The 15,521-nt window shown below is 41.8% G+C and overlaps 2 protein-coding genes across 2 annotated transcripts in view; one reads left to right on the top strand and one right to left on the bottom strand.

Annotated features, from left to right (window-relative positions):
* The window catches only part of LOC111604782 (proline-rich protein 36), a 39,096-nt gene that overhangs the window by 17,150 nt on the left and 6,425 nt on the right, over nt 1-15,521 (top strand). Inside the window, exons 2-3 of the mRNA XM_023322993.2 lie at nt 11,857-12,699; nt 12,761-12,901. Of these exons, the coding sequence (XP_023178761.2) occupies nt 11,857-12,699; nt 12,761-12,901 (984 nt within the window). The remainder of the gene's footprint in view (nt 1-11,856; nt 12,700-12,760; nt 12,902-15,521) is intronic.
* Nucleotides 9,243-10,110, bottom strand: LOC111604784 (tctex1 domain-containing protein 1-like). Its single transcript, XM_023322996.1, has one exon. It carries the CDS (start codon nt 9,927-9,929, stop codon nt 9,390-9,392), a length of 540 nt encoding a protein of 179 aa, XP_023178764.1. The 5' UTR covers nt 9,930-10,110; the 3' UTR covers nt 9,243-9,389.

The raw sequence follows: 15,521 nt of genomic DNA, 5'->3' as shown, positions 1-15,521 counted from the left end.
TGTTTTGTACTTTGCATTACGGCAATAATCATCATTTATACTATAGCCATGTTTCCATGTTGACAAACTCATTGTTTTATTTAAAGTGGTATACGTATACTTAATTTGATCTGTGGATTATCATTTATCAAATAGCATTAAAATCCCATCTAATTTATTGCATTACGCATAAAATTGTCATGGAAAACATGCGAGCAAGGCTTTACCTCTTCACCTGGCTGGCTGGCTGGCTGGCTGACTGGCTGACCACGCCCCCATCGTCCGATCTACCTTGTGTTAGAAATTGGCAAATGTTTTGCTGCATTCGCGGTGCCATTTAATTACTTTGGCATTTGTCACAGCTTTGGCCGCATAGTTTTGACGCTAGGAACCCCTGTCGCTAGTGAGATGAAATAGGTATTCGAATATAAGAAATGTCTATATATATATACCTTGTATTTTTGCTAAAGATGACACACAATTTGATGGCAGGCGGACATCTTGCCCCACTTGAGACTAATTGTTTGTCGTGCCACGCCCACAGCGGGAAGTCCGCATGACAAATTGCCTACAGACTGTCAAATGCTGCTAGTTTCAGCAGAATGCACTGATCGCACACGAATTCATATTCCAATTCCAAATCAAATCCAAAAACGACAGGACATTAGCTTTATAGCGCTGCCTGGCTAGCATCGTTAAGATATCAGCGCATAGATAAATCATTCAAATGCTATTTTATTGTTATTTATATTTTCGCTTTTCTTTAGTTTTCTCGCTCACTCGCATTTATATGTGTGAATTATTTTACTCTTTTTTCGTGAGTTGTGGGTGTTACATGTGGCCCGTTGTACGGTTTGGCTCATGTTGTGTGCAATTAATAAATTTAATTAAGAAATAACGTACTCTGCCCGCAGTCGTCGCGCTTTCAAGTGTGAAAATTATGAAAATCTTTACGTTTTTCAACTAAGCGAAATTTAGCATGCAAATTTCAGGCAACGGAATTAGCGCACAGAAATGATGTTCGCCCAACAGAGCCCATAAATCAGTGGGGGCTTTTGTTGGCGTTTGGCTAGTTTTTAATTAAATCTGGCGTGGAATGCAGATGCGCCGCATTTAAGTCTGACTAACCCAGAACAGCTCTCCACCAGCCCACCAAATTGTGTGGGGCAAAATCAAATGGCGCCCGATTCAAGGTCATCGACGACAACGACGCCGCCTAACGAATCCTGCAACTCAACGAATTGCTTGTTAAACCAATATAAATAATTTAAAATCGAATCTAACGTAATTCCATTTGTAGAAAATTCACGTCGGCCGTGAGCCGCATAAATTCAATCCAAATGACCCACACAGCACATAAGCAATGCTATTAGAGGGGCTGTGAGTGCTGTATAGAGCAGTCTGCTGCTAGTAGTGGTGGTGGTTGGGTGGTTTTGCACTGCTCTGCTGTTGGCTGCCAAGAAACGGGCGACCACAACTGCAGTTTTGTTGTACTTCGTTTGTTGTGTTTGCTTTGGTCATAAAGTTTACGGGTGTACGTGTGTCTGTGTGTGTGGGTGTATGTGGATGCCTGTATGTGTTGGTGACGTGCGGTTGCGGCAAAGACTGCGGCTGCTTTTGGCTTGCACGCAATTGGGGGCGTCTGAGCGAAGCGGGCGGGTCAGCAAAATTACGCTTGACAAATGCTTGTTGCATAGCACAAGGCACAAAAAACACATTCCAAAGCCAGCTGAACATATATACACAACAGCAGCAACAACAACGATTGCTTACCTGGCTGCTATCAAAGGACTTGTTTTCAATTGAACTGCAGGATCATTTAGAAGCTCCACAGCAAATAATATTAACAATGCCATTGTGCAAATACTTGTTGCTGTCGCAGCCCTTGAGTACGTGTGTCCACCAGGAATAACAAATATGGAAAACATACGAGTGTATGTCATACGAAGGGTTTAACTGGGTGGGAAAAACTTTAAGAAAATTAAATCCATTTTATAATATTTCAAAGATTTCTATGGGCTAAAAACAATGCTTAAATGAAGTCTCTAGATTTATGTAATCTATTGCAGATAGATTTAAAATAAATCTCTAGATTTATGCAATGTATTATAGATTCTGTTAGAAGTTCTTATCTATATTGTCTCTTGAGTCAAACAGCTTGGATAGCTTAACAGTCCATTTTGATTAAGAATCTCCGCTCGCTTTCGCCTCTCATAATATTAGCTATATAGTCTAATATAGCTTAAAGGTTTTTAATTCAATAATCTGTAGTTTTTGCCAACTCTTCTTTTTCCTTACACTACACTAGAAGCACAAGTATAATATATTTGTTTTATGGTTCTAATTTTCAATTAGCAGATTTGAGTCATCGCAAAATTATTGCGAAACTATGCGCGCCGAAAAGATTTCGTTGGCTATTCTTGTTGTTATTGTTGTGATGGTTATTGTTGTTGTAGCTGTTGGTGTTGCTGTTGCCATTTGGCATGCGCTCTGAGTGCCCAATAATATTTGCAATTATTTATTTCAATTTGCGAGCGTCGTGCACAACGCCGGCGTCGCTCAGTTATTGCCAAACCATCAAAATATGCGCCATGAATAATATTCACTATCCTAGCCGCACCTCCTGCTGTGAGCTTGTGTCTCTACATGCCCACGAATCGAATGCATAAAACGTGCGAGAAACTTTTATGTTCTCAAGATTTTTGCAACTTTGAACTTTCGAGAGCTGCAATATGCCCTCGAAGGAGGTGATGCAATGTGCAACGTGTGGCAGCAGCGACATGACGACATCACAACATTAGTATCACTCGCAGCACACACGCACAACACTCGCCTGGCAATTAGCAGATGTTCGCTGCTCTTTGGCCGGCTGCGCTTTTGTAATGTTTATGAATGAAATTCTCATTTCAATTGGTGTCCAATAAATTGCAATCACACTCGGGCGCACCTTAATTAATTTGTAGATCACAAAATTATGATTAGCGACAAGCTTGCAGCTGCTTTCGTTGCCTCAGCCAGCTGTCAGCCTTGAGAGTACGTTGACCAACATGGCGCAGCGCAACACGGCGTATACGCAATGTGGGCGCCTAATTAGTCGATATGTATATAACGTATAACGCAAACATATGATGTGCTGCTCTCGCTGTTTTATTTCATGTTTTAGTTATTATTTATGCTCTTCCCCATATAACTGATGCCTAACCATACATTTCGCCTTCTTCCTCTCTTTGCAGGTGAGTTACACGTGTTATTGATGCTTTTTGTGTATAACAAACAAATTGCTAGCATTGAAGCCTGCAAATGTATCGAGTAAGTGTATGCGTCCGTAGAGATGTAAACATATGTGCGTGGCCAACAAAAACATGAAGGTAGACAAGCTGACGTGGAGATACTCTAACTTGATAAGTAAACGTGAAGAAACATTTTATGCTTAAAACATATAATTAGTGTATTTATTGTGATTCGCCTTACAAACTCATGGAGCAGCTGTTATACCCTGTGTTTAGGGTATGCTAGGCCATAATTTCAATAGCACAACAAACTTGACCGTTGCTGTCAAAATGTGCAAAGGAATATGTTGCTCGTTGTTGTCGTCGTCGTTGTTGTTGCACAAATTGCAAACGTAATGTTGGCCAGGCCAAAAAGTAGAAATGGTTGTTGTTGTTGGCGTCTGGAAAGGCGCGTCAAACGTCGACGTCATTAGGCACACAAATTATTTGCTGCTAATGCTCGGCTCTTGGCTATTTGTAGTTGTTGTTGCCGTTGTGTTTTGTTGTGTTTGTTTGTTTTACAAACGCGCGCTATACAATCAAAACGCTGGCGCTCACACACAGCGTGAAACTGAGAGAGGGAGAGAGGAGCTGATAGTTAATGGTAAAGAAGGGAGAGAGGTAGAGAGTGTGAGTGGCAGCGACGTAGTGATCAACATACACCTCGACAGTTGTTAGTTAAATTAATTATTCAGTTGCTCGCGTGTGTGTGTGTGCGTGGCAGTCTTCTTTTTCAATGTTTCATGCATAATTAAGCATTTTTGCAATTAGACGTGAGTGTGTGTGTGTGTTCGTGTGCGTGCAGGCGACTTAGAACCCCTTCCCACCCCACAGGAAAGCAAACAAAATATAAACCTCAAACTTAACTAAGTTAATTTGATTTATTTGTTGGCTCTTCAAAATTAAATAATTGCAACTTTTAAGCAAAGTTAACTAAATTGAAGGTAAACACTTGCTTACTAACAAATATTAACTAGATAATTAAGACACACAGTTAGTTAGGCATACTCGCCTTATATCTCGACCAATCATTGATAGGCAATGCATTAAGATGACGTTAAAGCATTGCCTAATTATATTTTTAAACAGATTCCTAACACAAAACTCATGCGAGCAACTTCGTGCATTAAGTAAATATTTATTTTATTTACGCACTCGAGAGTTTATGGGCAGCAGCTCTTAAAATTTGCATATTTCTTTAATCAGGTGATGCCAACCGCCCGCCCACAACATTCATCGATTCGACCATTCTACAGACTTTGCATTTGTTGTTATTGCTGTTGTTGTTGGTTTGTTTTAGAAACTTTTAATGCTGCGCACTGGTGCTGCTGCCGCTGTGTGATAAAAACACATAAACAAAATATTTAGCCCTGAATTGTTTGCCAAAAAATGTTGCTGCTTCTTCTAGTCGGTGCTATTGTTGTTGCTGCTGTTATTGTTGCTTATTATGCTTTTTTATTGTTTAGCCGGCAAGAGCAACAACAATGCCAAATTAAATGTACAAAAACTAAACACAAGACGCGCTGCCTGCTCGGCTGGCTAGTCGCACTACGTCTGCTCTCTAGCATTTCCACTTTTTTCGTTCGTTTTCTTTTGCTTTTGGCTTTTCTTTTCGCACAATAAATAAATGTGTAGAGCGGCCACAACTACAACAACAACAACTCATGTAGAAAAACTTGCGAAATATTTTCCACTTGGCACGCAACATGGCCGTTGCCATAGCAGAGGCAAGAAGAGGATCACAGAGCCAACAAGTTGAATTTTACACTTTTGATTTTTATTTTCTCTAGTTTTTGTTGTTGTTCTGTTGTTTTACCCCCCAATTTATTTTTAATTTGTATTTCTCGCCTGATCTGATAAAAACTAAATGCAGAACATATTCCGGCCAAGTGTTTATTGTTCTCCATTTCGTACCGCCCACTTGAGACACTCAGTTTGGAGCGAAGAGCTCGTTAGCTAGTAAAGGGCGGCCAGTTTTTGTTTGTTGGCCTGGTCACGCCTACACAGCATCCGGTCGATGCCAGCCCACAAAATGAATGTAGTATGTTGTGCGTGTGCGTGTGTGTTTTTTGATTTGGTGCAGTTGCCAAAAGCAACCAACGTGTGCACTTGATTAAAAATAGTTTTGCCAAAATGCTCGTGCGGGTGGTTAGCAACAACAACGAGACGGGATGACATCGTCATATAGTGTTTGTTCTGCTCTATCATTGAAAATTCAATTTCAATTATTGGACATGTGTGTGTGTGTGTGTGTGTTACATGGCACTTAAATGTCAAATTTTGTCTATGTTTCTCATTTTCTTGACTCATTTTTTTGCAAATTAAATTTTTATTGAGCGTATCGTTTGGGCATAATTAATTTTAATTGAGGACGTGCACACACACACATGTCCTATTTATATGCTGCTCGTGAGCCGGAACAGTAGTCGCCAGGCCATGAAACGGGCCAACCGAACAGACAATTAACACAATGTCACAAACCGTAAGCCTTGTTGCCACTGATCCCCATCTGCAGCAGTAACAGCATCAGCAGGCGCCTTAACACATTCCACGAAAAGCAAATCAAATCCAATCAAATTTTGATTTGTTATTGGCAAAGCCAAAACTAATTGATAAATTTTTGATTTGTTTATGTATTTGCAAATGTTGTTTACAGACTGTCAAACAAATTTTCGGAACATAAAGGTATAAACTATATGTAGATAAATATATATATCGCAATGTGCAGTTCACAACGAGGAAGTCAAACAAAGCATTTACGCTTGATCAAAGTTCAGTGCAAAAGCTTGCCAAAAATTAAAAACTGACAATATTTATTTACTAGTTGCTATGATACATAGGAACTTAATTGATGGCATATTAAATTGTTTAAATATTTTCGTTCAGCGTACGATTTCCACGTACGATTTTTGATGCATTAAAGCAACTGTTTGTTTTGCATGCATAAACTTTAAGCGAACTTGGCTCTAGACGACTGCTAATGTTTGTGAAAACTTATCAGACAAATGCTACGCACACACACACCCACACACAGACATGCGGTATACACAAAGAGCACACACAATACGCATTGTGCCCGAAGTGCTACAATAAGGCATCACATCCTGGCCAGTCTCTGGACAGGCAGTTGGCGTCATTACAGGCCCCTGCTTTGTATGCAAAACATGCTGCCAGACAGAGAAAGAGAGAAATAGACACAGAGAGACAGAGAGAGAGAGAGAGAGAGAGAGCCAGAGCGAGAACGAGCCAGTGCGGCTTCCTATGCCAGTGTGTGTGTGTCCAAATGACTTTTGTTGTACTGCAATTGTTTGGTCAGGTAGCACGGAGCGACTGGTCGGCCGCAGGCGTTGACTGTTGCCCACAACTCATTTGCATGCAGTAAACGCAGAGAAACAGCTTTAATTCAATTTCGGCTGCAGTGTGTGCAGTGTTCGCTTATTAACCGGCTATTGTGCTGTGGCATTTGTCAATTCTACAATTCCCTGATTCTTCAATACTCTGCTGTTTGCTCAGCCGTGTGCCATCAATCAGTGCAAATATGTCAACAGCATAAAATGTTGTTTAAATTAAAAGAGAGCCAGCGCAAGATAGGGAGACAGAGAAAGAGAATCGCGCATAATGCCAGTTAAGTCGACTATCGATAGTCGACGCCCACCTCAAACATCTCCAGCACCTCTGGCACCTTCAGCACTCACTCAGTCAGTCACTCAGTCAGTTGGTCAGTTATGCACGTCACACCGTCAGCAGCTCTGGTTCCACAAACGTGTTGCTGTTTGGCGCTCGATTCGACACTCGATTCGATTTAACTTAGTTTGCCGGTGCGCGCTCTCCACGTTGGACAACAACGTATTCACGCTCCGCGTTCCGCCTTAACTTGACAATCAACTGATAAAGCGCTGCCATGATTCATTTCGCGAAAGTCTCAACTTAATCGCTTACTTAAAAACTGAAATACAAAACAAAAAGAGTGTATTGATAAGATAAGCTCTCTATAGAGCTGCAGAGAGTGCGCACAAGTTCGTTTCTTTTGTTGTTGTGCACGAAAAGTAAACAAAAACAAATAAATAATAAATTTTAAATTTTCTGCACATGAATTAAATACACTTATGTCACAATTGAAGTAAGTTTAACTATATTCATAGCTATATATAATGGCCGACATGACTCACAGTCATAGATAAGCTCTGCCTAAAACGTTTTTCAATGCTGTTTTCTATAAAGTTTAGTTGGTTTGTTTATTTTTATTTTTTTTTTCTGTTGCGCGTGTCCATAACTAACACGTTTTGTCAAATTGTTAGTTTGTGCTGCTGCTCTTAATATTTTATATATATTTTATATTTTTTTTTTGTTGCCCCGCCGGCCTGCCCCCGCCTCCGGCGTATATCACTGACACTTGTCATGTTGCGATAACATGCGAAATTTCTGCTCGCACCAATAAGGCAAAAACAGCTCGTTGCATATTAAACCTATAAAAACTGAACAAAACAAACTATAGCGCTCGCTATAAATTGTTATTAAATATCTATATACATTTTATAGTATTAGCCACAACTCGTTGCTGTTGTAGTTAAACAAGTTTTCAGCGCTATGACCAAAATCTACAGAAATATTGTGTAGAGAGCAAAAAAAAAAACATTGTTGCTGCTAAACTGTGCGCTTCTTGGCTCTGTACTTTTTTCTAATTTTTATTGTTTTATATTTATTTATGTATATATAAGTTGTTGTTTTTTCTCTTTTTCCTTTTTTTTTTGTTTTTAAATGAGTTTTGCCTATGACGTCTGCATATTGTTTACAAATATACGTTTCACTTTTGCAGCATATATACAGATTGTAGTACATATTGTATATATAGATACAAACACCCAGACATGCACAGCGACACATGGCGTTTAGCTGTTGTTGTCTTTGGTATATTTGATTTTTGGTCTGTCGAATTCTATTCACGAGCTGTGGCGCTTGCATAATCCTCGCTTGTCGAACCTGTCAGCTGCTGCTACTACTGCTGCTGCTGCTGTTGCATCTGCTATTGGCATTCAAATGAATATGTAAACATCGCGTAGATTGTTTTACAATCAAAAAAAACAGGCAGAGATAAAAATCAAATCAACAATTCGCCACGTCACGTTGTTATAAAGGTCAGCATTTAGCACATTTTGCATTTTTTAATCATTTTTATTTCTGTGTGCGTTTTTTATTTGTTGTCTTGAAATTTAATGTGCCATAAAGTTGGCCTAGCTATTAAAGATGCCACAGCTTGATTTATACATGCCACTAGTGTCAGGTGGCAGCGGGAGCTGGCAGGTACAAACGGGGGCAGTGGTAACGCGCAGATAAACTGCAAATAAAACTTAATGTTTATGCAACCGACAAATTGCCAGGTTAAATGCGAGTCTCGTACGACAAGCATCGATTATGTCGAATTGTAACATTAACAGCATCCTGTTTCCTGTTGCCGAGAGGAAGTGCCAGCCACAGACACAGAAAGAGACACGACACCCACACACACACACAGAAAGACAACAGCAACAACTATACTGATGAAGCGTTCGCCCTTCTATGCCCCTAGCATAGCATACTTTGCGGGCGCGCCTTGGCTTCGTGTATAGCTGCTGGCATATACCGGAGCATACATAATTGATGTTTACAACGCAGCAGCATAGGCAAGCACTTACACAACTACACCCACACACACAGAGCTACAGAATGAGCAACGCTAACAGCTGCCACAATTTCCGCCGCAACTTCCGTTGCGTTTTGAATGATTAGTTTTGTGCATGGACAGTCGAAAGATGTTGGCTAAAACGACTGTTGCTTTTGGCCATAAAATTTACGACTAAGCTGCCAATGGGCGAGCACTTTGGCTTGGCTTATGTGCGATAATATTGTACGGTTATGTTAGCTATATCAGATGGAAGTGACGGTACGCAATTTATGAGGCATGCGAAACATAGTTTAGCCTGCCTTAAATCAGCACTAATAGACAAGTTATGCTGGCTGGGGGCCTACACGCCCTAATATATAATTGAATATATGGTAGCTTACAAAAATATATGCTCTTTAAATTATAAAACCAACTCGTTTTCCTGCTACTCCAATTGCAGTCCAGTCAAGTTCACTCAGAATCAATCCTCCCTAGGTGTCCTAATCAAAGTATATATAAAATACTGTGCAGACAGCAAAATATTTGGGTGTTTCAACGGTATAGTTGACGTAGCCATCCTTTTCGGCATCCCACAGAAAATTTGCCATCGAGTAGAGGCCCTGCATTAGATATTCGCCGACAGTGATCAGCACTATGAAACGATATCGATCGAAATTTAATAATTTGATACGCGCTTTAATGTCTTCAGCGACCTGAGCAGCCATGTGTAGGGAGTATTTCGGATGGAACGCGTAATCCGCATCATAGTTCTTATTCATTTCGGACTTGACGACTATCTCTATGCGCTCGTGCTTCATCGGATTCTTTGGGTCCAGGCGGTAGGTCGGTGCATATCGTGTCGTTGGCTTCGGGGCCTGCGCTGCCACTGCCCCAAGCGATCCGCGACCTTTTTCGTCTTCTTTTTGTGCTTTTTTCTCTTTGCCCTTTGGTTTCTCCTTAACTGCTAGATCGGGAGCGACTTCCTTGCTGGCTACTTCAGCTGTATTTTCCTTGCTGCCGCGTTCTGGTGAGTCGCCCATGTTCGAACATCAACTGGATGATCCTTAACGATTTGTTTTTGATGTGATTTTGTCTTAGATTTTCAATACGTTAGAAACCTATGTATAGGTCTCCAGATTTATTTCAATAATTTAACAAGGAATTGATTGACGTGACAGTTAACAGCGTACGAACTGACTTCCTTTGCATTTCGATACAGATTTGAATTGCTTGAGCTGTTTAAAAACTAGCTAAAAAGCTTCAAATTGACAATTATATAAATGAGAATACTATTTGCATATCTGACAAGTGAAATTGAAGTGTATTGACATATATGTTGCGCATACGCCGCATTGGCAAACCATAATAGTGGACAAGGTGTTGTCAGTTGCATCCGTGTCTCGTTCGCATCTGTTGAATGCGACTTGGAGCGATTTTAGACCAAAACAAACCACTTGCATTTTGGCTAGTGTCTGGCTGGCTGCTCAAAAATAGAATTGGCAATGGCTTTGTGTTGGCTGCGTGTGGACAACATGTCGCGCCAATGAGCGAGCGAGCATCAAAGCTATGTTGCAGCAGCATCACACACACATACACACACACACACACACACACACACACACACATCTGGGCTAAGGCAGGACCACGCAGAGGGGCAGCGGCAGCTGATGGCGACGTTGATGCCTGCCAAGCGGAAACAGGCGTCGCGTGGTGCAGCGCTTGCGGCAAGTGTCTATCGTATTGTTATATTGTTCTATTGCTGTTCGTGTTGTATGTTGGGCTGTCTTTGTTTTGCTCTGTTGCAGTTGCTTGCCGTGGCGCCCCACATTAATTAACAATAAATGTGGCAAGAAAATTATAAAGAAATTTGGAATTAACTGCGACACAAACGCGAGCAGCTGCTAGCTGTCTAAATATAGCTTCATTCAATAGCAAAGTAAATAGAACCTTTAACTATAAATAGAAACAACTAAAACGAACAATTTAAATAAAAGAATTGCCAAAAATAACAACAGCAAAGAAGCAGAGCTCAGCCAAAACGGTACATTTGACAAGTGCATGTCAGTCTAATGCACAGCTCGTTGGCAAAGGGTATAAAAAGGTATTTTTTCATCTGTTTCTGTTTTCAACGTTTCTATTTGCGGACAGAGCTAAAAATGTTGACAAACTGTTGCATAACTTGAGGCGCGTCTGGGAATGTCGCGCTCGCCTGATGCAATAACGGTCAGTGCCAAAAATTTCAGCGCACTTACAGCTATTACAATTACTTGCCACACAGACACCTAGTCAGCTTATTAAATATGCCACACTCAAGAAAAAGTATCGACAAGTGCGTAAATAAACACAAGGCGACAAATGCCAAAGAAAGCGCTAACGGCAAATAAGCGAGAAAAGAAATTGCAAGGAAAAGCAGAAGAAAAATGAAAATTGAAAAAAAAAACCAAGTACGCGCGTTGCTAAGTTTTCACTGCGAGGGGGTGGTTGGCGGGTGGCCGGTGGCCGGTGGCTGGGCGTATTGAGCACTAAGTAGGTTACTTGGCAGTGCTTAGCACAAATAACTAGCACACGGGCAGCTGCGTCATTGGCTTTGCCGCCAAAGGGTGAACATTAAAATAAATAAGTGCGCAACAGCTCGACTAAATAAATAAATAAATAAATAAATTATATATATATAGATATATCTGTTTGTATGTCAGCCAAATGAGTTGACTTGCTTGATAGTTGCGTGGTCAGGCGACAGCGCGTTCAATTGAATTTTCTTAATGAAACTGCGGCACTTGTTGCTTGCTGCAAGTTAAGCTGTCATTTAAGAGTCAAGGCTGCAGGAAACTTAAACAATTAAGACATAAATTTAACAATATTTGTCAATTTTCTGGCCTCAAGCCAAGCTTTAAATTTAAAATTAAGTATACGCAGCGTTTGGTGTATGCATATAAATTAATATATATTTGCTTTGTTGTTTTCCAGAGTCTACGCACAGCGTGGACGGCGGCCCTGCATCGTGGCGTTTAACGCTCGATCAGGATCTCATTGATACGCTCAAAGGCAACTTTCCCAGTTGGTTTCAAAGCACGTCAGGCGCCACGGCAATCGCAGCAGCAGCCGGTACAATAAACAAGCCACAAATACCACAGCAACAGCAGCAGCAGCAACAACAACGGCAGCAGAAGCTGGTGGCCACCAGCATCATACCCATAAGCATCGACACCAAAACAGCCAACAGCAGCAACAATACACTCCAACAACAACAACAGCAGCAGCAGCAGCAGCAGCAACAACAACAGCAGCAGCAATCGACCATACTAAGCAGCTGTTCCTCATCAGCATCGCCCGCCTCATCCATAAGCTCAAACTGTTCCAAGAAATCAAACAGCAGCTGCAGCAGCAGCAGCATTAGCAGCGTTAGCAGCTGCAGCAGCAACAGTTCCAACTCTAGCTCTAAATCGGTTAGCGCAGCAACGGCTCAACGTTTGCTCAACAAGTCCACATCCACGTCGCCCAACAAGAGCCTGGCACGCACACTCAAGGCCACACAAAAGACGCACAATAGTAGCCCAAAGGTTGGCCAACTGGTCAAGTCCGCCTCGCTGCATAGTCTGAGCAGCGGCAGCGGCAGCAGCGCGAGTGGCAGTGGCAGCGGCGGCTCATCGCTGCTGGCCACCATCTCCACATCACCGCTGGCCACCGTTGAGCTCATCTCGAGCGCCACCTGCAACGGCCTGCTGGCCACACGGCTCAGCGGCAAGGCCTTGGAGCATACTTTTCAGGATATAATATTCCTGCACGACGCCTACGACGATATGTCGGAAGGTACAAGTAGCTAGATATTGAATCATATTAATTTATGGCTAACAATTTGTTATCTCAACAGGTGAACAGCGTCTGGACGCGACGTTTCTGGGCAGCAGCGACGATGGCAACAATTCCGATTGCTACGATGCACGACAATCACCGCCAAAGGCCATTGTCGACTCTAGTCCGTTACAGCCGGCCATGGATAAGAATAAAGAATGTGAGTAAAGTATTTAGGTCGACTAGAACTAGTCTCTAGCAGCTGTTACTGCCCTACAGCCCATAGCCCTATTCTCATCTCAAAACTTTCAAGATTCAGCTTTGTTGCTCTTCAGTTCAGTTTTGGCCCTTGGTTTTGCTTGTTTGCGCTTTGTTGTTGTCTCATGCTTACATATTTGGTGCAAACGCCCACCTTTTTGGCCAACTCGCGGCTGTTTGACATTTGTCAGCTTGTTGTGTTTTATTATTTTATTTTCGCTTTGCCTTTTCATAGCTTTGTTTAGTCATACATTGGCGACAGTTGACGCTGACCAACAGAAGCTGCCTCATCACTAACAGCATCATCGCAATATTTTGCTTATTATCGACTTGGAGGCAGATTGCAAAGCGCGCAAAAGTCTTAATGAAGCTGTCACTGCGCCACAGGCACTTAAGGCGTGCACATGTTTTGCCACGCCCAGCATCCAATACGCCCACTGCAACAGCAGCAGCCAAACTCATTCATGGCCCGAACAGGCATACAGAAATTGTCAACAGTTTTTCGTTTTAGCTTCTTTCCTACTGCTTGGCCTACATATTTGCTTGGCATTTTGAGTGAAGAGAAATAATCTTATTCATTTTGAATGGCCTGAATATGTGTATATGTATGTGTAAATCTATATTTGAGTGTGTATCTCTCTGTGTGTGTAATAGTCGCGCATAGCCGCTAATAGTTTTGACAGCTCTTGTCGCCTGCGCTTGGCTGGCATTTTGACATTTTTGTCGGTGTTTAGTGGCTGCCAAAACGGCAGCCCCAACCCCTAGCGAAAAGTTCACAACACCCTGACCCTGACAAAAGGCGCCAATTATTTGCATGCATTTCGCAATGCAATGTGTTTTTTTTTCTACAGCTCGTTGAGCTTTCCTCGCCTCTCCCTCTCTCTCTCTCTCTCTTCACCTCTGTTTGCTTTTTTTCATTTTGGCAATATTATAATTCATATAAACTGCCAAAACCAATGGGCAGCCCAAATTTCCGGCAGCCAAACACACACACAGACATCAGCACCCGCACACATAGCCAAAAACCGTTATCTAACAAATAAACATCAACTGCATATTAGCGTTGAAGAAAAAAAGGCCAAACAGCAATGGCTGCTGCTTCTGCTTCTGCTGCTGCTGCTGCCCCACTGTAAACATTTTGCAATTTGCAACTAAAATTTATTATAAACAGATGGCGGCCAGGCGCAGGCGGTGAAGGCGCTGCAAAAATGTTTTGACAAATAAACACGCTGCACGCGACTTTAAAACGCTTGGCCTAGCGGGCTGCGGGAAGGGCAGTGACGCTGTGCGGCTGAGGATGCGGGGCAGCTATGTTAAGCGAGTGGTTGTGGCTGTAAATTCTGTAAATGCTGCAGGCAAACGCCAAGGCGGAAATAACAGTCGCCGCAACGGCAGTCGGCAGGCATGTGAAATGCCATAGCACAGTGGTTCAAGGTGCCGTAACAAATATTTGCGCATATGAGCTGTTTATGAAAGTTGGCAAGCGAAACATGATTTCCGTATCTAAAATGAAATATCTGCAAATCTTTACTCTGACTGTAGTTATGATAAGGTAGCTCTGTCAAGCTTAATAGCTATTAAATAATATGCATTAGTTTATTTTAGACTTCGTGTTTCGTATAGTCGGCCCACTGTGCTGCCTGCTGTTAATGTTTTGGTTTACTTGGCCGCCTGCTCATTGATTTGGCCCACGCTGATGGCGTCTTGGCTAAGGCGCTGCCGCTGATCACGTAATCGATTTTATAATACTATATACATGTATTTATCGTATATATATATATAAATATATATTCCTATGTATGTGCGGTCAGCCAGCTGTTGCCGCACTCATCTCGCTCTCGGGGTTTTTTTCGCTTTGTTTACCTGACCTTCGCCCGTGGAACTGGGCCTCCATGCAGAAGGGCAAGCCGAATCCAAAACAACAAAAACAGCATCAACGAGAAGAAGAAGCAAAGCAGCAACAACAATATTAAGAACGATTTGGCTACGTCTACACTTTTATTGCTATCGCATAAAAACTTTTATGTGTTTAATTTGGAATTTTGTTATTGTTTTTATCAATCGCGTGTGTAGGTGTAAAATCGACACGTAAACAGAGCCGAGCAGCGCAGCGCCCATTTAGAAATTGAGAAGAATAAGACGACGAAACAGCGATAACAAGAGGCAGATGAAAACCCCAAGAATAAATTGCTAGCGTAATTAATTTGGCAGACGGCGCAATCGTTGGCTTCGTCACCAGGATTGAATTTAGCCGTGTTACTTGCCCAAATATTTGCCGTAATGAACAGCGAGCGAGATTGCAAGTGATATCCTCTTTTTTTTCTTTTCTTTTTTTATACATTTTTGCGCACTGTGCACACTTCAATCATAAAAATGGTCGACCGTTTGGCCAACAGCTGCCAGCGCCTACCCGCGAGACAATTACGCGCCTTGGCAGCTCCGCAGCTCGCGATTATATGTTTGTTCTTCTCTTTTTCTTCTTTTAATTTTTATGATGATTTTCCAAGAGCCTAAATTACTATAATAACGTCATCGTCAGCAGCTCGCTTTGATGTCGTTTTCGTCGTCACTTTTGCGACTTT

Source organism: Drosophila hydei, unplaced genomic scaffold, assembly GCF_003285905.1.
Source record: "Drosophila hydei strain 15085-1641.00,03,60 unplaced genomic scaffold, DhydRS2 tig00000001-arrow-pilon, whole genome shotgun sequence".
Lineage (NCBI taxonomy): Eukaryota > Metazoa > Arthropoda > Insecta > Diptera > Drosophilidae > Drosophila > Drosophila hydei.
The sequence above is the reverse complement of the archived record's forward strand: the minus strand, read 5'-3'. Positions and strand labels throughout refer to the sequence as shown.

Excerpts from the sequence above, each read along its gene's own strand:
- LOC111604784 (XM_023322996.1), bottom strand. The coding sequence starts at position 9,929 with ATGGGCGACTCACCAGAACGCGGCAGCAAGGAAAATACAGCTGAAGTA.